Below are 23,175 nucleotides of genomic sequence, written 5' to 3' on the forward strand. Positions count from 1 at the left end.
TGATCGAAATAATTTAAAACTTCAAGCAAGAAGAGATAGCAAGAAGCAGAGGACAATGATCCTGCCTGTATACTTCAGATCAGAGATTGATCAAGCTGGCTTAAGATATACAAGAAAAATTAAGCAAAGCCAACACAAAGAAGAATTTAACTTGTTTACTCTATTAATTCTTGCTGTATTCGTAAAGTCAGGGAAGCTAAACTTACTACCCAAGCTGAAACACTTACTTTATGGCTGAAATTTCCGTGATGAAACCTGTAACTACTGTAGCTACGTTTACACAAGCATGTCAACGGCGTGCCAAAATATTGTATTAAGACAAGTTTAAATTCTAACTTTCTTGGTTTGGCTTTGCTTATTTTTTCTCATAAACTCAAGCATCCTAAAATATAGCTCAAAGTTGAATGAAAACAAATGTAAAGTTAAGAAAATCAACAGAAAGACCAAAGTTTTCAAATATTGATTTACCACCACATACTTATGTAGGAAAACCAATAAAAACGTAGACACTCGCCTAACGATTTTGATAAATCAGTACATATATACCGGCCTCGAACAGAACAACATTCAACATTTTAATAGTTACCGCAGCTTTCACTTATTTCACTTCATTTATTTTACTTGAATCAAAACAGTGTTGATAGATTTAGCAGCTCAAACGTTGCCGTTGACGTTCAAACATTAATTTTACGAATCAGGTAGTCTAGCATTGCATCAGTTTAAAGCATACAAAGAAAAGTAAAGAAAGAGTTTTTTAATCGTGGTGCAAAGAAAGTAACGTCGTATTTCAGTAGATTACGTAACATTGTCTGACACCTCCTGCTTTGCTGTACGAGTAGTAAAAGAATTTCCAGGACTTTTCATATTATTACAAACGTTTCTTCCCATGCCACTGGAAACAGTTCCTGAATTTGTATGAGCTACTTTTTTTGGTCTTTATTAGCCTTCTCAGAACATTTCCTGAAATCGCCCAACGTGCCCTGGCTGACCAGCAAGTGACAAATAATATTCGAGTTATGTAATCAGTAATAAAGCACAAATCTTAAATGTTGCCAGCTTAGATGAATTTCACAGAAACATCTCTTAATATGCCGAAGACGTGTCTTGTTTTTAGAATAGACTTGCTCTGCTGCAAAATGAATCTCGGATTTTTGCAAACCAACGAACGTTTCGTTCCTTTCACAGCTGTAATATCACTCTTAATTTTTAGGCACAGGAATGCGAAACAACTGGAAGAAATTTCCAGGCTAGCTGTGAGTTACGTAAGACCCCAAAATACGCGTTGCCTCTGTTTAAAACCAGTTCAGAGTCGTTCACTCGTTCGGTAATATGTTTAACTCTTTAAAGATTGCAAATTCAACTGTGCAGCGTAATACGGCGTTGCAAATTTTCGCTGCCATATTGAGGCGAGAACTTTAATTCAGAATTAGTTTCGAATCTGGTCTACCATAATGAAACATCTATCTCGCCGGTTACATGAATCTTAGTCCCAGTTTAACGAAAATGAATATCGGATTTTCGCAAACCAACGAACGTTTCACAATTGTAATATCGGTTTTACATTTAGACACGGGAACTCGAAACAAGTGAAAGAACTTTCCGACCAAGCTGTAAGTTACAAGAGACTCCAAAATACATGTACATGTGACTTATAAAAGTTACCAGTTCAACGATTTCACACATTGTCAACATTTCTTGAAAGAGTCATTCGGTGTTTAGCGCTCGAAGGCTGGGGGAATCAACTGTCCAGCGAAATACAACGTTGCAAATTTTCACTGGTGTATTGAGTCAAGAATTTCAATTCAAAATTAGTTTCGGATTTGGATTACCCTAATAAAATACCTCGTAGGTTACACCTTTTTCGGCCCAAGTTTAGCGGTGTTAAAGTTTTACTTGCCCGAGTAAATTTATAACATAGCTCTAGCATTGCATCCGAGGTTTTGTTGGTTTTATTCATACTACCTATTTTTAATCAGGTTACTTCAAATCAGTTGTAAACGTTAAAGAGAGTCGAATTTCACAACGTCTCCGGAACCTCGAGTGGATTGCACTGTGTTTTAAAGTCAATAGTATTATGTAACTATTATTTTGTGGTGCACCAAATTTAACTTAGCAGAATTTTTTATAACAATTGTTTGAGTATTGGAACATCAAAAGAGAATGGACCTCTTAATTGCTTTAAAACGTTGGTCATTTCCTCCCCGCAGCTTGTTTTGGTCATTTTTTCGGTGTGTTTAAAAACAAAACAAAACAACAACAACAAAAAAACAATAAATCAGTGGATGTAAATTGTCTATTTAACGCAATAGATCGGAAGTTTAGACGATACTTCATCGTGCTTCATTCACGTGTGTTGCGTAAAGCACTAAACGCTCCGCACGTGATATTCGTGTGCGTGTTGTTTCAAGAAACGTGCTGGTTGTGAAATGGTCAGTCGAGTGTTTTTGTGGTTTCATTGTCTGTCAATTACCCACTTTTGTAACAACTACAATAAACATTTACCTCTAGAAACATATGGCAATGCAAATTGGAACAATGGACCCGCATTCATTAGTTTCCTGGGCTTCTAAAATGTACGAGAAACTAAGAGGAAAACAATTTTTCGGAGTGAAACGCGTTGACGGTAACCGCGTCAATGGACCTACTCAAACGGGGGTCAGTGACTCAGGTTGAGATTGGAGTGAAAACTTCAAACAACAAACACTGCAATGATACATACAAATATATTGACAGTAAACGTTTGAATATATAGCTCAGTAAAGGACAACATTTTTATCCCGTTTAGATAGCGGCTTGCGAACTTTTGGCCTGATGGTGGGAGCTTGCAAATACTGATCATGGTTAACTTAATTTTATGAATGAGAGGCGAGCCAAATTAAACTAAACGGTCTGTCGCTTTCAAACTGCAATACAAGTGACGATTTATTTGAAAAAGCTTTTTTACAGGACCTATCGAATTAAAACTCTGTTCGAAGAATCAAAGTGTAATTCAGATTTTATTAATTCAGCAAATTCAGTTTGGAAACAGTCTTTTTTTATTTTTCTCTTCTAAACGAAAAAATAACTGTTCACAACTGAAAGACTAGCTCATGACGGACATGACAGAAATGGGATATGAATTTTTACAGGCTACTGAAACTGAACGATTAAGCTTACATTCAACCACGAGTATATATACCGTAACTGAAAAATTCATTGTGGTTTTCACAGATAACGAGCGGTATATTTTAACGCTTGCTAGTGTAACTGGTACGAACGAGGTCGCGCGATTTCAGGTGATTCTCAGGGCTAATATTATAAGAGCATCCGTTACAGCTGAAAAGCTGAGAAATAAGAAGTCCGTTGGTTTACAGATATCTTAATTTTGTACCAGCACGATTCATGAAAACTGAGTTACGGTATACTAATTCAAACGCATGCAGGGCACCATTCGACTTATTTATCAATGAACAACAGAGATTAAAACACAGCTGACTTGGAAAGATAGGCAAGAACTTCCAGGCCATACAAGGTTTGAGTTACAAGAGACTCCAAAATACTAGCGACTTACTGATTTAAGGACTTCACTCGTCGTCAAATTTATCGCTTAGCTTGCGAGGTACAACTTTGGCAATGCACTAAACTTCTTTCACTGCTGTCAGTGTCGATGCGAGAATTTAAACTTACAATTAGTTTTGGATCTGCTGACAAGAGTTAAAAAGATATCTCGTGGGCTGCAACTTTTATTAAGTTATATTTCCTAGTTTCGCAGTTTACAAACAGTTTCCCACGTGAATTTAAAACTACTGCACAATGCACAATTGCATGTAAGTTTTATTAGGCTGACGCAGATGGCGGCGGTTGCGGAACATTTTTCTTTCGAATCAGTTGCAAAGGCGAAAAAGAGTAGCATTCCTTACGTTTTGGGAGTCTCCACTGGGTTTGAAAGTCGTAATAGCGTTATATACGTAACTGTTATTTTGTGGCAAAACAAAAATGAACTAAGACGATGTTTATAAACATCCATGACACTCTTTTAGGTATCGGAGCATCAAAAACAAAATACATTAATCATTTCCTCCCCACACCTTACGTGGGTCCTCTTACTATGTGTTTTGAGCAAAAAAGTAATGAAAATGGAATAAAACAGCGGATGTGGAGCAGTCAGGTGTCGCAGTATCAAGGTTAAGTGGTAGTTGACCTCGTTTCATGCACGTGTGTTATGCAACGTTTTTCAACCTTTGCACGTGAGGATCGTGTGCGTGTATTTTCGAGAAACGTGCCGTCGCGTGATTTAATTGTTGAGATAATATGGAAATGGGCAGGTGAGAGCTTTCTGAGTTTCTAGAATATGAAATTATAACAGGCAAATAGTTTTGCCGTGGGCAACACACTTCAACTGTTTTGTTGAGCCTGCTAACGCAGGCTTGAAGGACTGATATTCAGATTCGCGAAAAACAAAATTAATACAGTAGACACTACTAAGATTGTCAAAAAATTTGAGTTACGTTTTGAATTTATGGATTAGTAAATTAAAGGACAAGACATTTTGTACGTTTGTAAATCAGGCGTAAACAGTTCCCCGCGTCCGATTTACAATACAACTCACGTGTAATGTGATTTACATTTATTTGAAAAAACTTCTTGATATATATGGACTGTTCGAAGCTTTATTCAAGTTTCTTTTATCCTATAGTTTATAAAATCTGCAAAAGAAAAAAAAAAGAAATCTGCAAGAAGAGCCCTTTATGCATTTTCCTCTTGTAATCTCTCGATTTTATTTACCTCTTCAACCTCTGTATATTTCTTATCTAAGTAGAACACAACCACACCTCTATTCCCTTTATAACTCGGTGAATGTAACTCCTAAATTCCTCTATGCCGGAGACTTTTATCTACAGACTATTATTTAATAATAGTCTGTTATCCCAGTTTTTATTTCCATACGTATCTACTGTAAATGTCTATTGTAGTAGTTACCAGGAGGAGTAGATTAACAGATGACTATAAAAACACGCAACCACCATTTCACGGACAGCACGTTTTTTTATTATACTCGCACGCGCGAATTGCACGTGCAAAGGTTTAAACACGTTACGTAATACTTGCAAGATACTCCCAAGTATCGCTTTAATAACTCTGCCCTCATATAACTCTGCTTGTTTTGCAGCAAAAATAGCCCTTGCGTAAAGCTCTAGATATTGCTTGCTTGTTGCAAAGCTGAGTGAAATCACGCTGTCCTCAATTTAGTTTTTGCAGCTGATTTGAAAAGAAGAACAGTGAAATTTGTAGAGAGTTAAGTGAATGAATAAAAATCGAATGAATTTCATTTTGAGTGGGTATTTTCAATAAACGGAGGCAAGTGGGATTTTAAAAAGTATGAGATAATGAAAGGTGTAACCCACGAAATATCAGTATTTTGCATTACTTTACGTAAATCCGCAACCAAAACTAAATTTAAATCCTCGACTCAAGCTGAGATGAGGGCAGTTTAAAGCAGGGCTGAACATTTTCCGCGTTCAAAAAGCTAGACGATGCGTGAATTAGTTCAATAGGCAGGTAAGTCAAATGTATTTTTGAGTCCTTCGTAGCGGGCAACTTGTTAAGCCACAAATGTCTTGCAGTTTTGTTTTTTTTTTTTAAAATTGAACAGGGGCACCCAACCATGATTTTTACTTTAAAACACTGTTTCAGGCTGTCTAGAGTGCTGTTTTAACACTCTGTAGGTTAATTTTAGGCTGCGCTGTAAAAGTTCTATCTGCATGTTCGGTCATTCCAGGGGAACTTGAATCTTCTCGATTTTGTTAGCCAAATATTCAAAAGATTACTCAGTTTTTCGGGTTTTTCAGCTGACAATCATAGTAGTGTCTATTGCTTGAAGTTTGTTTCTCGAATCTGAATATCAGTCCTACAACCCTGCAATAGTAGGCTCAATGAATTGGTTGTGTTTTAATATTCTAGAAGCTTATAACTGTTCATTTTCCAGATATATCTAAACATTAAAGCACGCGACCGCCCATTTTACTTGCGCCACGTTCCTCGAAAATACACGCACACGAACTTCACGTGCTGAAGATACGTTACATAACACACGTGCAAAACAAGGTTAAGTTTTGCTTAACCACGCTTAAACTTGATACTGCGATACAAGCGTTGACTGATTCTGATTTTAATTTCAAAATACACGGCAAGATGACCCACGGAGGTTGTGGTGAGGGATTGATTTCGAGTATGTTGTAAAGCCATTAAGTTTCATTCAGTTAGATGCTACGGTTATTCAATAATCGAGTGTTTTGTTACAAACATCTGCTTACTTTATTTTTGTTTTGTCACAAAATAGCTGTTACATAACGATATTACAGCTTTTAAACACAGTGGAATGGAAGTTCCCAAAACTAAGGAAATGCTGCTCTTTGTAGCGTTTACAACTGATTGGTGGAAAAATTTTGAAACCGGTACTATCAGTCAAATGAAACTTACATACAATTGTGCAGCAAGTTGAATTGACATGGGAAAGTGAATTTTGAAAAGTTCGACACTAGGAAATGTAACTTAATAAAAACTGCAACCCACGAGATATGTTTTTCGCTACTGCACGCAAATTCTAGAACAATTCTGAGTTTATATTCTCGCCTTGCTACTGACAGCAGTGAAAGCAGTTTAGTGCATTGCAGCTGTTATACCTCGCAAGGCAAGTAGAATTGACGAAGTCCAGTTAAATCAATAAGTCACTTGTATTCTGCGGTCTCTTGAATGGCTTGGAAATTCTTACTTTTTTTCCAAGTCAGCTCTGTTTTAATCTCTGTCGTTCATTTATATATTAGTCGAATAGTGCCAGACATTTGAATCAGTCTAGATCTACCGTGACACAGTTCTCATTAACCGTGCAGCTCAATATGAATACATCTGTAAACCACCGGACTTTTCATGTCCCAGCTTTTCAGCTGTAACTTTTCACTCATAGTATTAGCCATGAAAGTCAGGTAAAATCACGTATTTTCATTCTCACGAATTAACACCAGCAAGCAACAAAACACGCAACGCTCGTTATCTGTCAAACCACAAGGAATTTTCTGTTGTGGTACGTATACTCGTAGTTGAATGTAAGCTTATTCTCAACCGTTCAGTCTCAGTGGACTGTAAAAATTCACATAACATTTCTGTCTTTAGCTAGTTTTTCAGCTGTGAATAGTTATTTTTGTGTTTAGAAGAGTAAAATACTTAAAATGCTCTCCTTCCAGGCTGCTTACGCTTTGCAGGTGGAACTTACTGAATTTAATGAATAATGAATTTGTAACTACACTCCGAGCAGGGTATGAATTTAATAACTCCTGTTGTGTGACAAAGTTATTTCAAATAAATTGTGACTTGTACTGCAGGTTGCACTCACTGGCAGGACTGTTTCATGCAGAAAACACACATTTGCAAGCTCCCACCATGAGGTGCAAAGTTCTAACCTGTTATCTAAACTCGCATAAAAATGTTACCCTTTATACTGAGCTTTATACTCAATAGTTAACTCTCAATTTTCTTTTGAGTTACACGAGTAGGCCTATTGAAGTGGTTACCTTTAATTTGTTCCACATCGAGCAATTGTTTGTTTGTACATTTTAAAAGCCCAGGAAACAGAGGAATAGCGCATTATTTCAGCTGGCATTCAAGTTGCCATCTTTGTTTCTAGAGGTAAATGTTTATTGTAGGTGGCACAGAATTGGGTAATTCCACAAAAAACACTCGACTGACCGTTTGACGACCATTGTGTTTCTTGAAACAACACGCACACGAATTTCACATGCATGAAACACGTGAATGAAACAGAATGAAGTGTCGTGATATATAGATGATGTAAAAAACACCGCAAGATCAAAACTGACGACTGTTGTGACAAAAATGTGCGTAGTTGTTTTTTCCTTTTGCCAGAAAATAACAGTTACATAATGCTATTACGACTTTCAAACACAGTAAAATGTAGGTACCCAAGACGTAATGAAATTACTATCAATGAAATTTGTTTGCTATATTGTGGATAAATGCGGGCAAGTAAAATTTTAGCACTGCAAAACTGGGACCGCAATTGCCCTAACCCACGAGTTAGATGTTACATTTTTCATTGCTGTAAGCCAAATCCGAAACTAATTCTGAATTGATATCCTAACCCACGAGTTAGATGTTTCATGTTTCATTATTGAAAGCCAATTCCGAAACTAATTCTGAATTGATATTCTCCCCTCAATATGGCAGTGAAAATTTGCAACCTTGTTGGTCGCTTGACAATTTATTTCGCACCTTTCACCGAGCGCTAAACATAGCGGCCGAATGACCACTATACTAAATGTTTACGATTTGTGAAGTCGTTGAACAAGTACCTTTATAGACCACATGTATTTTGGAGTGTCTTTGAAACTCACAGCTAGTCTGGAAATTTCTTTCAGTTGTTTCGCATTCTCTCAGCTAAATTTAAGATGATGTTACTAATGTGAAGGGAAATTAAAAAACTTTCGTTGGTTTGCGAAAATCCGAGATTAATTGTACGGCATTGAGTCACGAGGAGAGATTCTATAAAACATGCGTCTTGCAGTGTTAAGACACGTTCGCCTGTGTACTTATCGGAAAAAAACCCATGCGATCTGGTGAAAGTTTGGATTATTTGCTTTATCATTACATTACAGCAAACTTTCTTGCTATTTCCTCGTCACCCAGGGCACGCTGGACGATTATTAGGACCGTTCTGAAAAGGGTAGTCAAAAAAATCGATGTAGCGAATACAAATTCACGAACTATTTCGAGTTGCATGGGAAGAAATGCTTTTATGAATATTATGCAAAGCCCTGGCAATTTGTTTACTGCTTATACAGCAAAGCAGGAGGAGTCAGACAATCTTACGTAACATATTGAAATACGACGTCACTTTCTTCACACACTGTACTAACATAAAACCTCTTACTTTGCTTTTATTTACATTTTCTAAACTGATGAAATGCTGGACTGCTTTATTTCGTAGAAGTATTGTTTGAACGTCGCCGACAACTCTTGAGCTTCTAAATCTAGCGACATTCAGGCTCTCAGATACGAGTAAACACAGATCATGTGAAGTTTTATTTCGGTCAAGTGAAAGGTGAGATATACTATTTTAATAGCTCCCTCGACATTTTAAAAAATGTCGAATGTTATTCAGTTCTGTCTGAGGCCGGCATTTTTGTACTGATTTATCAATACCGCTAATTGAGTACCTACGTAATTTATTGGTTTTCTTACATAAGTATGTGGTGGCAGATCAATATTTGAAAGCTTTGGTTAATTTTTTGCATCTTTCTGCTGATTTTCCAAACTTAGCAGCCGATCAAAGAGCAAAAAACTATCTTTGTGGGTCTGTGTGATAACTTTGTCCCGCCGAGAAGGCAGAGCACACCACACCATATTTCATTACTCGTGTTTTCATTCACCTGTAAATGGTATTTTGGAATACTTGAGCTTATGAGAAACTTAAGCAAAGCCGACACCAAATAGAAGTTAACTTGACTTAATATATTATAGTTTGGCTGCCAACTACAGGCCTTCTTCAGGTACAGAGGAAAATTCAAAATATTTCACACGCAAGTGTTTTGAGTAGCCATTGTGAAATACAGTGTCATACATACGGTGGGTAAGTTGAAAGACCGTTGACATGTTTGTTAAGTAGCCAGCTAGGTCTCATCACGGACATTTTCATAGAACTTCAATACACTTCAACACCATTAACAAGGCCCATGTTGGACTCAGTTGTTGATGTTGTTATGTAACTGGTGTTAGTCATTACTGTAGCAGTAAAACCATCTTGACACTACATGTCCAAGTTCACTTGACATGTGTAAACAGTGTCGAGCTCAGCGATTTAAAACTCACAGGGGACAAGGCACAATATGCTGCATAAACTAGGGCTAAATGAAGAGAGATTGTCGTTGTATTATGTCCCATGGGGACTAAGAGCTTAACAAAGAATTATTGTTAGAGGATAAAGTACGAAAGTAAACAGTATAATTTTCTGCAACAAATTTCTCACTTAAAATTTGTACCGACTTGTCTATGTTGATACCAGAAATAAAAAAAATCTATGGTACAGTACCTAATTCACTTATTTCACACTTTAATCACAACTTAATCTTTCCAGTGATTGCCTTCTCACTTGTAGCAATTCGACTCCCAGATACTGACAGTTAAAAACAACAATCCAATAGAATGGAATCAAACTAAGCAAAAGCCCACAAGTACGCATTGGAGACCTATTTTTTAAAAGCTGATGAGTTGTGAAGTAAAGTCCCGAGTCTCCCCACCCAGCAAGTGGCATGATTCCGTATAAAACATCAAGCGATTTAAGTATACAGTGTAATCCTAAAGTTGCGAGACTTGCACCAAACCCGATATTTGATTGAACATTTACATTTAAACTGGATTCTTGCAAAATCGCTCAGTCCGACATCACCACAAGATTAATTAAACAAAATTAAAAGCAGACGAACTCAGTTGAACGAACTCAGTCGAGTCAAACGTCGAACTTATCATGAACTTAATTCGCTCAGTTCAGTTCGTTGTATGTGAAGTTCGACGTTTGACCTAGGCCTTAGTGTTCTGGAATTTGTTGATAATCTTCAGTTAAGTTTAGTGTTGGTGTTAGGGAACTTAAGCGAACCACGACGACGTCGACAAGGAGAACGTCACCAAACAAAAGATTTGATAAGCAAAACAAATAGTTGTGCACGTGCGTTGTAAGTATCTGTACATTTCTTTGCCGTCCTCTGCAAAACAACAACGTGAAATGACCAAGTTCTGCGTCGTCTACGGAACGTGGACGACGAGGTTGATTCAGCTGAACATATCATTCTGCAAACACGTATGTTTACTGTTTCAATTAGGTTTACCTTCACCTGTGAATCGTGTCAAACAACCAAATTCCAAAGATCTCTTTTTTAAAATCTGTTTTACGCACTGCATGCGTCATTTCAGCTGATGGCAGTGATGGGCCTCCTGAGAAACAATATCCCTAAAATTTAAATTTAGGTTGGTACTAGATTGTATCGTGTTCGCACATTAATGGTGAACTTTCTAAACCTTATCAAAAAGTTTCCGACCTCTACATTTCTATTAAAATACCTCTGAGGTCCTTTGTCCTCAATCCATGAGTTTAAAGCTTAAATTTCGATGCTTTCAGTTTAACCTAAAACTTGACTAACTTTTGATCCGGAAAACCTTTACCACAATCACAGCCAGCCGTTTGTTCGTTTTCTTTCTTTTCCAAGCATTCTCTTTGCATAGAAATCTCTTGAAATAGGAAATATTGGACAAGTAAACAAACCAAGGTATGAAATCGCTTGTTTTGGGTGACTCGAACAGCTGAAATCACCCAGTTTATCCCAATAACAAAGATGTTTGATTTAGCTATTATTAAATAATGGTTTTCTGACATAAACATGAATGGAACTTGAGCCCACTTCGCTGGTAAAACCTTGTAAGCCTGACGAGGACACAAAAAACGTTACGCTATTGAAGCACGAATCTGCTTTAGAAAGTTGCCCGCAATTTCTCAAAAAGTTGTGCAAAAGTTGCTAAAAAAAAGCGTCAAAAGTTGCTTTCTGTAACAAAAGTTGCTCAAAAAAAATTGTTGCTATCTTCCTTTATTTAGCCTGAGATTAGATATGCAAATTGTACAACAACAGTAAGATTTGATCATTTCTAAGTACTTTTGTGCAATTTTGCGGCGTAAGCATCGTTGATAAATAACTTTCTCCTCTATTAAAACCAAAAATTGTCTGAGTAAAGACTATGCATCAATATTAATATTTAATTAATCTTGTAAAAATTCTTCACCTGGGCATGAGACACTCGAGTCAGTCGAGTGTGACTCTTCGTCCGCCTAGCAGCCCGGCTGCATCCCCAGGGGGAAGAGAGTTGGTTGCTTTTTAACAGGAAATTTATAAATAGACCAATTTCGATAAAATTCAGCCTAAAACAATACACCTCAGTACGAGGCTCTGGGGAATAACTACAGAGTTGCTGGGGTTTATTTCCCAGAGGCTAGCCTCATACTGAGGTCTATTGTTTTAAGCTAAATTTGAATATATCAAAATTGGTCTTTTGTCTACTAAAACTGTGAAATATGGAAGCAAGGCCAGTTTTGAAAGCACTGAAAGCTGCTGTGATTTCTCAGAATTGGTAGAAAACTAGAAATTGCTCAGAATGCAAAAAGTTGCTCGAAACGAAAAAAAGTTGCTTGAAATACGAGAAGTTTGTGGAAAGACTGGTACGGGAAAAATTGGCGCGCGAGATCAATGAAGCTTCAAACAAGTCACGTGGTCCAGTAGTACCACATGGCACATGGAAACAAAATGGCGGAAAAGATTCTGCGATTTTATAGTTTTCCGGCTCTATCGTCTGGAAGACACGCTGTAACACTTTCTAAGTTGAAATCAGCGTCATCTAGACTAGAAATCGCTGATCTATCGACTGAAATATGCTTTAATGTCAGTGTGCAAGGAAATGATGGGTTAGACGATGTTGAACTGAAGAATTTATTATGGCTGTTAACGAATTCTTTCGGGGAAGAAAACGTTCGAGACACTTCGTTCCTAGAGGAATCAAAACCCGCAGAAGGTTGTAGCGGAGTGCTGATCGAAATTGGGCCAAGGCTAAACTTTTCTACGGCTTGGTCAACGAATGCTGTATCCATTTGCAGATCAATAGGTTTGGAGAAGATTGATCGCATCGAAAAATCATGCCGGTACTTGATTCAACTCGCGCCAAAAGACAAGAATGATTCGAGGCGTATCACGAAAGACGAAGAAAAAGCATTGGCCGCTAAACTTCATGACAGAATGACTGAATGTCGTTATGAAAAGCCGTTGACGAGTTTCAAGATAGATGTTCGTGCAGAGAGCTGTTACGAAGTCAATGTTATGGCTGAAAGTCGCGCTGCGCTAGAGAAAGTCAACCGAGATTTAGGACTGGCTTTCGACGATTGGGATCTCGATTATTACACTAAATTATTCCAAGAACAGGTTAAAAGAAACCCAACTAGTGTTGAATGTTTTGATTTGGCTCAATCAAACAGCGAGCATTCACGCCATTGGTTCTTTAAAGGAAGATTGACAGTTGATGGACAGGAGGTGGAAGATTCGCTGATGAAAATGGTGATGAAAACACAAGCAACTAGTAACAACAACAGTGTTATAAAGTTTAGTGATAACAGCAGGTATGCCAAAGCTATATTCAGTAAACAAGGGGTGGTTTTCTATTTGATGAAAATTTCTTGTTTGAATTTCCTAATATTCCTATTCACAAATTGAACAGCATTTTCCATAATTTCTGGAACGGAGGACAACCTAGCAAGGTACAGTTGAACCTCCTGTACGCGACCACCCAAAATGTCAAGCCAAGGTGGTCGCTTATGGGAGGTGTTTGCTTACGAGATCTAAGACCATATTGGGTCCAAATTTTGCTTCATTAGCGTATGGTAACTGCAAAGACTTAACCCATGCACAAATGCCCTTCTCATGGTTCTTTTTTGATAAACTACCTAATAAGGCAAACAGAACAAGTCTCATGATAGTTACAAATTAAATTTTAAATGTTACAACACCTCAGTTTAATCCAATTTCCGCTCTATTATCTGTCAAGTGGTCGCTTGCAAGAGGTTAAAAACTGAACAAAATTTCAAACTTTCAGTTGTAAAAGTGGTTGCAGCCGCTAATGAGAGGTGGTCGCTTACAAGAGGTTTGAAATATAGTGATTTGACTTAAAAGCTTTTGGTATTTTGGAAAACTGGTTGCTGAGAAGAGGTGGTTGAAATTTTTGGTCCATTTGATTTTCCTTATGGAATTTCCAGAATTTTTTGGTTGAAGGGTTCACTTTTCAGAAATGCAACAAGTTCAGGATTTCCTGGAGATGTTCCTGGGAAATTTCAATATCATTTGTCCCCATTTTGAAACTTTTCATTATTTCTGGTTGAATGGAAAGTACCCATGCATTTACATTATTTTTTACCTCTTGGAGTGTCACTACAACAGGGGACAAGGCAAGGAGGCTGGAGTTGGGAGGGGGGGGGGGATGAGGGGCCAGGAGGTTTGAAATGCATCGGTTAAACTCTGACCAGACCCTCTGAATTTTGTTGGGATTATTGCACATTATTGTTCCAAAAATTACTAGAATGCTTAGGATATTTTGGGATGGTGTCAAAAAATAAATGCAAGTACATGACGTGTTTTTTGTACAGTGCCATCACTGGTTACCAAGTCCCTGTACTGTTGCCCCAAAACTGCACTCAAGCTGCCAAGTTTCAATTAAAACAGGACTGTACCAGGCACATTATCTTCACTGCAGAAACGCACAACTTCCCAACAGGTAAAAGTGGACTTATATTCGTAATTAGAAAAGAGGTCATCAACTTTATCTACATGAAGTTCTCTCGATATGCACACGTGTAAATGATTGTATTTAAGTTATAACCAAAACTTTAAGAGCTAAAGGAAAGAAGCTGGCTTTTAGAATGTCAGTTTTTTTCTTAGCATGGTATATGTTGCAAGATAGACAGGAAACACTATCTAAGATTCTGTACCTAAGTTTACCAGCAGGTCTTATCAAAAAAAATTGGGTGACTTTGAGATATTATTTTGTTGTTAGGTGTAGCGCCATTCTCTGGAGCAACAACTGGTACAGGAGGGCGGATACGAGATGTCCAGGCTGCAGGACGAGGTGCTCATGTAGTTGCCGGTACTGCAGGATATTGCTTTGGCAATCTCCATATCCCAGGTGTGGAATAAAGACTAGTGCCCCATTGGTAGACAAATCTTTCAACCCTTAGAAAAACTGCTTCTCTCTGAATGTTCCCTTTCCATTTTACTTGGTATAATGTACCTGTAGCTTTTGTAAAGTAATATGAAAAGATATTTTAGTGAGTCGACAGAGTGTTATAGCGTGAAAAGAAAGTTGTGTTTGGTAGTGAGGGGCTGGTGGATTTTGTAGCCCGGTTTTAGTATTCTGGCCTTCACTTGCCCGATGGGGGAATTTTTGATGTAATTTAAGTTAGAGAAGCACTGTGAAAGATTAAATTATTTTATCAATGATTACAATTTAAATTAGTCAATCATAATAGTATGGCATTTTAGGGGCTATTGCATCACAATTCCAGCTTGCTCAAAAAGCTCAAAAATTTGTTTTCTTTCCACCCTGTGTACTAAGCCTGGTTTTGGTAGCAAACTCTAAGCAACTATGATTATTGCTACTCCCCACTGGTAGAAGCAGTAGTCTGTAACAGGCTACCCCCCCCCCCCAGCATTTTATAACAATGCACAGACCCAAGCCTTGTTGATTGGTTAACTTTTAGGTCTCTGCAATACCCATCGTGTAGTTCCAGAAAATATCCATTCCTCGCCCATGGAAAGGATTTTTTTTCCAAGACACCCCCCCCCCCTAACTCTCTGGAAATTCCAATTAAGCTTGATACATTTGTTTAAACATCTTGGCCTTAGGGAACCCCCCACCCCTCAGGAAATTCCAATCCCTTCTGTGTCGGGGGGGGGGGGGAGAGCATGGATATTTTCTGAAACTGCACATATTAAATTTGTAGCTTACTATCAATTCATAGAGATCAGTTTCTGCAAATGCTTTTATCTTGACCAGGCAACATTTGTTTTGTCAGGTTATGAACTTCCTTGGGAAGATGCAAAATTTGTCTATCCAAATAACATGGCTCCTCCTGTTGAGATTGCTGTAGAGGCCAGCAATGGTGCCTCTGACTATGGTAATAAGTTTGGCGAACCAGTGCTTGCTGGATTTGCTAGATCGTTTGGTATGATGTTGCCAAATGGAGAGCGACGTGAGTGGGTCAAGCCAATCATGTTCAGTGGTGGTATTGGTATGATTGACGGAGAGGGTGTGTCTAAACTACAACCTGAAAAAGGTGAGTTCTTTCGAAATTTTTCAGCAATAATATTCTATTCAAACGTAAAAGGTAAAGGTAAAGTCTGCATACAAGCCAAGTGGCCCATCAGGCCGGAGCTTATCCCGGTTTCTGTAGCATGAAGCGACTAGGAGTATTTCTACTCCCCCCTGGATGGGATGCTAGTCCATCACAGGGTTACCCCCAGCATTAAGTTTGCTGTTACCCATTTATACATATATTTTTCAGTACATTTTTGCAGATTCTGTATCTTTAAGTTTCTTGGATATATCTTGTGTGTCTATAAAAATTTGCAGAAATATTTTCTCTCCAGTCTTGCAAGGTAGATTTAATCTGAATTTTCTGAAATTTTTAATTTGCATGTGCAGGATAGATTTTTCTCTAGTTTCAATGTAAACCTCTTTCTCCAGTAGCCTCTGTTTATCAGCCCCAAGAGGTCTGCCTTAAGAGCAATTTATCAACTTCTTTTGGAATTAGGTATGGAAGTTGTCAAAGTTGGCGGACCAGTGTATCGTATAGGTGTTGGTGGTGGTGCTGCCTCGTCAATTCAGGTTCAGGGAGACAATGAATCAGAGCTGGACTTTGGTGCTGTCCAACGCGGCGATGCTGAAATGGAACAGAAACTGAACAGAGCTATAAGGGCATGTATTGAGATGGGATCTAGTAACCCAATCTGCAGTATTCATGACCAAGGCGCTGGAGGAAATGGTGAGATTTCTTATCATGAAAGTATGTAGTGAGTTACGAGGTTTGATAGCTGGACTTCAAGCTAGCTTGGGTGTGGGTAAAAGATCTGAAGTTGACTACATGTAGCAAAGGTTTACTGTTCTTGCACTACATTATGTACATTTTTCAAATCACATAAACAAGATTCTTTTTGGTTGCCCTCATAAACCTTTAGCTACATTTTGAAATCACACAGATCAATAACAGCAATTAAGTATCTTAAATCTGATGAAGGCCTCTTTTTCAAGAATTAGTGAAACATTTCTAAACCTACAACAAAAACAAGTGGGAATCTGCAAGTTCTTCCAGCTTTGTTATAAAACCTCCATGACTCTCTCCTCTGAAACAAGACCGGAATGATACTAGAACTGATTGAAAATACATGTACATCTACCACATTTTATTTTCTAAGTAGTGATTATCTGTAAGGAACAATGATTACACCTACAGATTTATTGATTTCTTACAACTCAGGAAATGTGCTTAAAGAGATATGTGAACCTGCTGGGGCTGTCATTAGAGTGAAAGACTTCATTCTTGGTGACCCAACCATTTCTGTTTTGGAGCTGTGGGGTGCAGAGTACCAAGAAAGTAATGCCCTGTTAGTGCACGCTGAAAATAGGGATCTGCTTCAAGGAATCTGTGACAGAGAGAAGGTGCCGGTGTCCTTTGTAGGAGCAATCACAGGTAAGACACAACACAAAAACAAACAAACAAATTTACAACACAACAACAACAACAACAACCATCTAAATACATGTTTTGTTGCCTGACCATTGCAATGCCAAACGGTTATATATGGTGATGCTACAGCGTAGTGGGTACTAGAAACTGTTAAAAAATGTAAGCAACAGAAGGGTAAACATTTATTCTTGTGTAGTTGGTTAATACCAAACCAGATTGCCTAGCATAGTACATTTAAAAAGGATCACAGGAAAGTACTGCTCTGGAATAGCTTTCATCTCAATGGACCCTCTAGCATTTCATATTAATGGCTTTTTGGAGAAAAATTACTTGACAAGTAATCAAAAAGATACCATTCTTAACAAATTTTAACATGACTTTTTGCCTTCACATTTTTTTTTTTTTGCATTTTTTATGATCAAAAAGAAAGTTGCAAAAAAAAATTCATTGTCATAAATTTATTTATTTATTTAACATTTCTTTATACACGGTTAAAAATCATCAGGTAATACTAATGTTTAAAGTTATATATAGAAAAATTAATACTAATAAACTACTAATGAACAGTCCATGCTAAATACTAATTAATAAAAATTGAAGTAGTAAATCCTAATTTAAATATTAAATCAATCCTGTTTTCCATGAATGCCGTGTCTAACTTTGCTTTTAAATTGATTAAAGGATTTTATCATCCTGAGATTGCAGGGTAGGCTGTTCCAGAGAGTTGCACCACTGTTACTAAAGCTATTTTTCATATAGTTAGTTCGTGGATGAGGTACAACCGGTTTGTTTTCGGAATCCCTTAAAGAATAGCGCATTCCACTACGTTTTAGAAATTTAGACGACACTTTCAACCTTAATACAAGGTAGAAAACACTGACCATTCAAAAAGAACATTACAAAATCGTCTAGCACTGGTGAATAGCTTTCATTGGCATGGTCATGCAGTAGGGTTTTGTTGAGACGCAAGAAGATTATGCATTGGTGTTAAAATGATGCTTAGCAAAGTAATGTGCCCTTGTATTCTAGGTGATGGAAAAATTGTACTGGAAGATGAACACAACATGGGCTTAAACAACGGACTGTCTTCCAAAGAAAATGGTGTGCCAAGCAAGCGCCAAAGAACAACTGCACATCCTGTTGACTTGGAACTTGAAGTTGTGTTGGGCAAAATGCCAAGAAAGGTATTTGGTGTGTTTTCTCTCTGAAAAATTCTTAATGACCTGTCAAAATTATTGTATATCAGCGAGAAGCTTACACAATCATTACTTCAGGAATAAAGCAAAATGAATGCCTTTCTCTTTTACAGGTTTTCAAGTTGGAGAGGGTAGAGTCAAAATTGGAGCCATTGTGTATACAAAGCAACCTTACAGTGAAAGAAATGTTGGAAAGAGTTTTACGTTTACCGGCTGTTGCAAGCAAGAGATACCTCACAAATAAGGTATGTTAAATGTTTGTTATCAACGTGATAGACAGCCTTGTAAACATGTGCTGGCAGCTGGTAATTTTGCCGCCTACTGTAAATTGCCTGCTGCCTACTTCATTGTGGAATTCACTTATCTCAGTGATGACTAATTCATATCTGGCATTTGTTTCCCACCATGTTTGTTATCCTGACTGCCACATGAACCAAAAATGTTTTGACATGGCTGTTTATATCACCAGCCTGGATTCTTCAGTTTAAAGAGGGGGTCATTTTCTTCCTTTTTTACTCAGTCCATTTTCTACAATGCTCATTATCACTATTGGGGTTCTGGTGTTAAAACTTAACAGGTCACCTGGTTAAGATTCTCATGTCACTTACTGTAGCTCAGTGCAGATTGACAAGGTGCTAGAAATTTTTATTGAGCTTTCTGGAAGCTGGCTGTTTTGAGTGATGAAATTACTGTATCATTCAACCTTGATGCTTCCTAGAAAAACAAGACGAGTTCCTGACAGGCTTTGGTTTTCATCCAAAGGACTGTGTTACTAACTCACCTACATACTGCTTACTTTGATACACATAGCTAACTGTTTTTATTGTATTGCTGTAGGAAGGTAGCAAAGAGGAGTTGTCATCCCTTTTCAAGCTAAAATAAATTATACTTTTAGCTACTTTTAGCAATTTTTTTTTTTGGCAAATTCACAAATCACATAGTTTTAAGATTAAATGCTGCAACAATCCTAGGAGTTCTTCTTCAGGGGTTTGGAAGAGTTCTCGTCATGAGGCTATGTAACTGTCTTCAATTCTCCCAACCCCCCTTGTGTTTAGATGAGGCTATGTAAACACAGAAAAAGTGCTCTGTTGCTTAAATGGGTCGCTAGTTGCCTAGACATGATGGTGTTATTTAAACCAATCACTCTTATTGCGTTTAAGGTTGATCGAAGTGTGACAGGTCTGGTTGCTCAGCAACAGTGTGTAGGTCCCTTGCATACTCCGGTGGCTGATGTGGCAGTGACAGCACTGACATACTTTGACACTGTGGGCTCTGCAACTGCCATTGGTGAACAGCCAATCAAAGGGTTAGTTGACCCAGCCTGTGGGGCCCGCATGGCTGTGGGAGAGGCTCTGACAAACTTGGTTTTTGCAAGAATATCTGATCTTAAGGTAAGAAAATGGATCATGGTGATCTTTCTGACAATGTGAACATTCTCGGATTAACATTCATTTACTATGTATTGAAGAGTAGGCATATGGGTTGAGAGTTATGGTATGGTTGTGTTTAATATAAAGCTCCTGCTCAAAAGGGGCAGTGGACTATTGGGGGAAACATCGGACTCTGGATTTTGATATATAAATTCAAGCACCATGTGGGTTGCCTGGATTGCTCTTCCCATAGGTTTTGTCATTTCATTTTGAATCAAATTTGAGTCGTGAGGCAGCTACAGTGAGCTGAGAAGCACCAATGATCAGTCACAGAGCCACAAGTGACTGCAATGATGGCTGTTTTGACATCACTACAAAGAAAAACTTTGTGACCAGGGTAATCATTGTGTTGTGTCCCTAGGCAAGATACGTTACTCATCCAAAGCCGCTTGTCTATCCAAGAATGTTTATTCTTGTGTAATGTTAACTAAAAATAACCCTACATAAGTTTATGGCAAGCCCTTAATGGACCAGCATCCCATCCTGGGAGTCGAGAGTAACAGCACTAGATGTACTGGTTGCTTCATGTTATAAAAACTGTCATCAGCCTGGTAAGGCTATAAGTAATCAGTGAAGTGGAAGTGAGATGCTTTGAATGGTAAAGTTCTCATGACCCATTCAACCTGAATCCTTCCAAGAATAACTGTGAGTCACATTCCTCAGATTGGCTTCCTGAAATGGACTTAAATTCTGATCATAGTCTCACTAACATTTTGATATCACACGTTTAGAATGTAGAAAAACGCTTTGATGTGCTACAGCCTACCAGCAAGGTTTAAGATGTGAAATGTTCTAGTTTGAAGATTGTCACACTTAAAGTTTCTGTCTTACATGTAAACTCCTATTTTCCTTCCTGATTGAATCAAAATAAATGTACAAATTTATTTTGATTTTGGTTCTAAATCTAAGAATTTGGTGATACCAATTCATGACATGTACAGCATGGCAATATACAATAAGTGATCGTCTTTATCAGATTACGAATGGTATAACCTCTGTAATATAGACACTAGAGGAACAGCTGAGTGTCTGTATTATCGCAGTGTTTGTAGCATACAGGTATGTGAATTCTGGTTTCTCTGGGGCTGAGTGAACTGTCCATAACACAGCAGTGTCCTTATTATGGAGGCATCCACAACAAGGTTCAGCTTTACGTGTAAGTCTAACCTGCATGGAATCTTTACCTTTTTACCAGGATGTTAAATGCAGTGGCAACTGGATGTGGCCTGCTAAACTGCCAGGAGAAGGAGCGACTTTGTATGACGCTTGCGCAGCCATGTGCGATGTGATGGCATCGCTGGGCATTGCCATCGATGGTGGAAAAGATTCTCTAAGCATGGCTGCCAGGGTTGGTGAAGACACAGTCAAGTCTCCTGGCTCACTTGTCATTTCAGTGTATGCTGGGTGCCCTGACATCTGTGCCACGGTCACCCCAGACCTGAAGATGCCTGATGGAAAGGGGAATCTACTGTGGGTCAGGTTTGGTGGTGGTTCTAAACACAGACTGGGAGGAAGCGCATTGGCACAGGTTTACAACCAGTTAGGAAGCGAGGCACCTGATTTAGATAATGCTAAGGTAAGACTGACCACGAAAAGGTATATACTGATAAATCTGGTGCAATGGTTCCCAGGAGATGGCTATGGTATTTTGCTTTAAAATTGATATTACTAGACTACTATTTAGGAGTTGAAAAGCACTTTCGTCTGATGTTTGACTATGTGACCACTTAGCCGAACAGCTGCGCGTGTTGCTTCACCTAGAAGTTTGGGGAAACTTGCAAGGATGCAGTATATTTCAGTGATAAAATTATGATTTCTCTCGTTTTGCTTTCAGATATTCGAGGCAGCGTTTAGAACAACACAAGAGCTAATATCTCAGAGGCAGATTCTCTCTGGCCATGATGTCAGTGATGGGGGACTGGTTACCACCCTATTGGAGATGGCCTTTGCTGGCAATTGTGGCCTGTCCATTGATATCCCGTGCCCAGAACACTTCATTGCAACAGTGAACAAGGTGGCCGATGTTCTGTTCGCTGAGGAATTGGGAATTGTATTAGAAATAAAGGAAGAGGACACAGAGACGGTCATGAACGCTTTCCTTTCGAAGAACATTCCATGTCTTCAAATAGGGACATCAAGCGGGTTGGCAGAAGATGCGGTTGTGTCGGTGCGGGTCGGAGGTGAACTTGTGCTGGAACATAACATGGTTGACTTGCGAAACATCTGGGAGGCCACGAGCTTTCAGCTAGAGCGACTGCAGACCAATCCACAGTGTGTAATGGAAGAGGAGGCTGGTCTTTGTAAAAGGCACGCTCCGGAATACAAGCTGTCGTTTGAACCAGTGCCATCATCTCCACTGAGTGATAAACATCCTAAGGTGGCCATAATGCGGGAAGAAGGAAGCAATGGCGACAGAGAAATGGTGGCTAGCTTTCATATGGCTGGGTTTGAAGCGTGGGACGTCACCATGAATGACCTGTGCAGTGGATCAGTGAAGCTGGATGACTTCCGTGGAGCAGTGTTCGTGGGTGGGTTTAGCTATGCTGATGTTCTAGGCTCTGCCAAAGGATGGGCGGCGGTGTGTAATATAAACGCCACTGTACGTTCCCAGCTGGACGCCTTCTTCTCCAGAGAGGACACCTTCAGCTTGGGAGTGTGTAACGGTTGTCAGCTGATGGGCCTGTTAGGCTGGGTTGGTCGGAATACTCAGACAGCAGGGAGAGCGGACTCAAAGCAGGGTGTTTGCTTCACTCACAACACCTCAGAACGCTTTGAATCTCGTTTTGTCACCGTCTCCATCCAGTCTAGTCCTGCCATGATGTTCCGTGGCATGGAGGGATCAGTCCTGGGTATCTGGGTAGCACATGGCGAAGGTCGAATCCAATTCTGCAGCGACAGTGTACTTCAAGACATCAAGGCCGACAACTTAGTACCTTTGTGCTTTGTGGATGATGACGGCCTTCCAACCACTCATTATCCCCTCAATCCCAACGGATCCCCTGAGGGGATCGCTGGTCTTTGCTCTCCGGATGGCCGCCATCTTGCCATGATGCCGCACCCAGAGAGGTGTACGCTGTTGTGGCAATGGCCCTGGATGCCACTTGATTGGCAGGACACGCTTAAGGCGTCGCCATGGCTACAGATGTTCCACAATGCCTACAGATGGTGCATGGAGACTCAGGTTGATGCCTAACAAGGTTCAACGTTCACGTAACTTGTTTGTATTTAAGGA

The 23,175-nt window shown here is 38.9% G+C and overlaps 1 protein-coding gene across 1 annotated transcript in view; it reads left to right on the plus strand.

Moving 5' to 3' along the window:
- Positions 1-11,485: 11,485 nt before the first annotated feature.
- The window catches only part of LOC145496905 (phosphoribosylformylglycinamidine synthase-like), a 12,355-nt gene continuing 665 nt past the window's right edge, over positions 11,486-23,175 (plus strand). The window contains exons 1-11 of the mRNA XM_081476671.1: positions 11,486-13,201; positions 14,222-14,349; positions 14,629-14,757; positions 15,647-15,907; positions 16,385-16,615; positions 17,108-17,320; positions 18,347-18,501; positions 18,627-18,758; positions 19,674-19,904; positions 21,139-21,519; positions 21,778-23,175. The exon at positions 21,778-23,175 is cut by the window's right edge and continues 665 nt beyond it. Of these exons, the coding sequence (XP_081332797.1) occupies positions 12,321-13,201; positions 14,222-14,349; positions 14,629-14,757; positions 15,647-15,907; positions 16,385-16,615; positions 17,108-17,320; positions 18,347-18,501; positions 18,627-18,758; positions 19,674-19,904; positions 21,139-21,519; positions 21,778-23,136 (4,101 nt within the window). The 5' untranslated portion in view covers positions 11,486-12,320 and the 3' untranslated portion in view covers positions 23,137-23,175. The remainder of the gene's footprint in view (positions 13,202-14,221; positions 14,350-14,628; positions 14,758-15,646; positions 15,908-16,384; positions 16,616-17,107; positions 17,321-18,346; positions 18,502-18,626; positions 18,759-19,673; positions 19,905-21,138; positions 21,520-21,777) is intronic.

This window comes from Orbicella franksi, chromosome 9, assembly GCF_964199315.1.
Source record: "Orbicella franksi chromosome 9, jaOrbFran1.1, whole genome shotgun sequence".
NCBI lineage: Eukaryota > Metazoa > Cnidaria > Anthozoa > Scleractinia > Merulinidae > Orbicella > Orbicella franksi.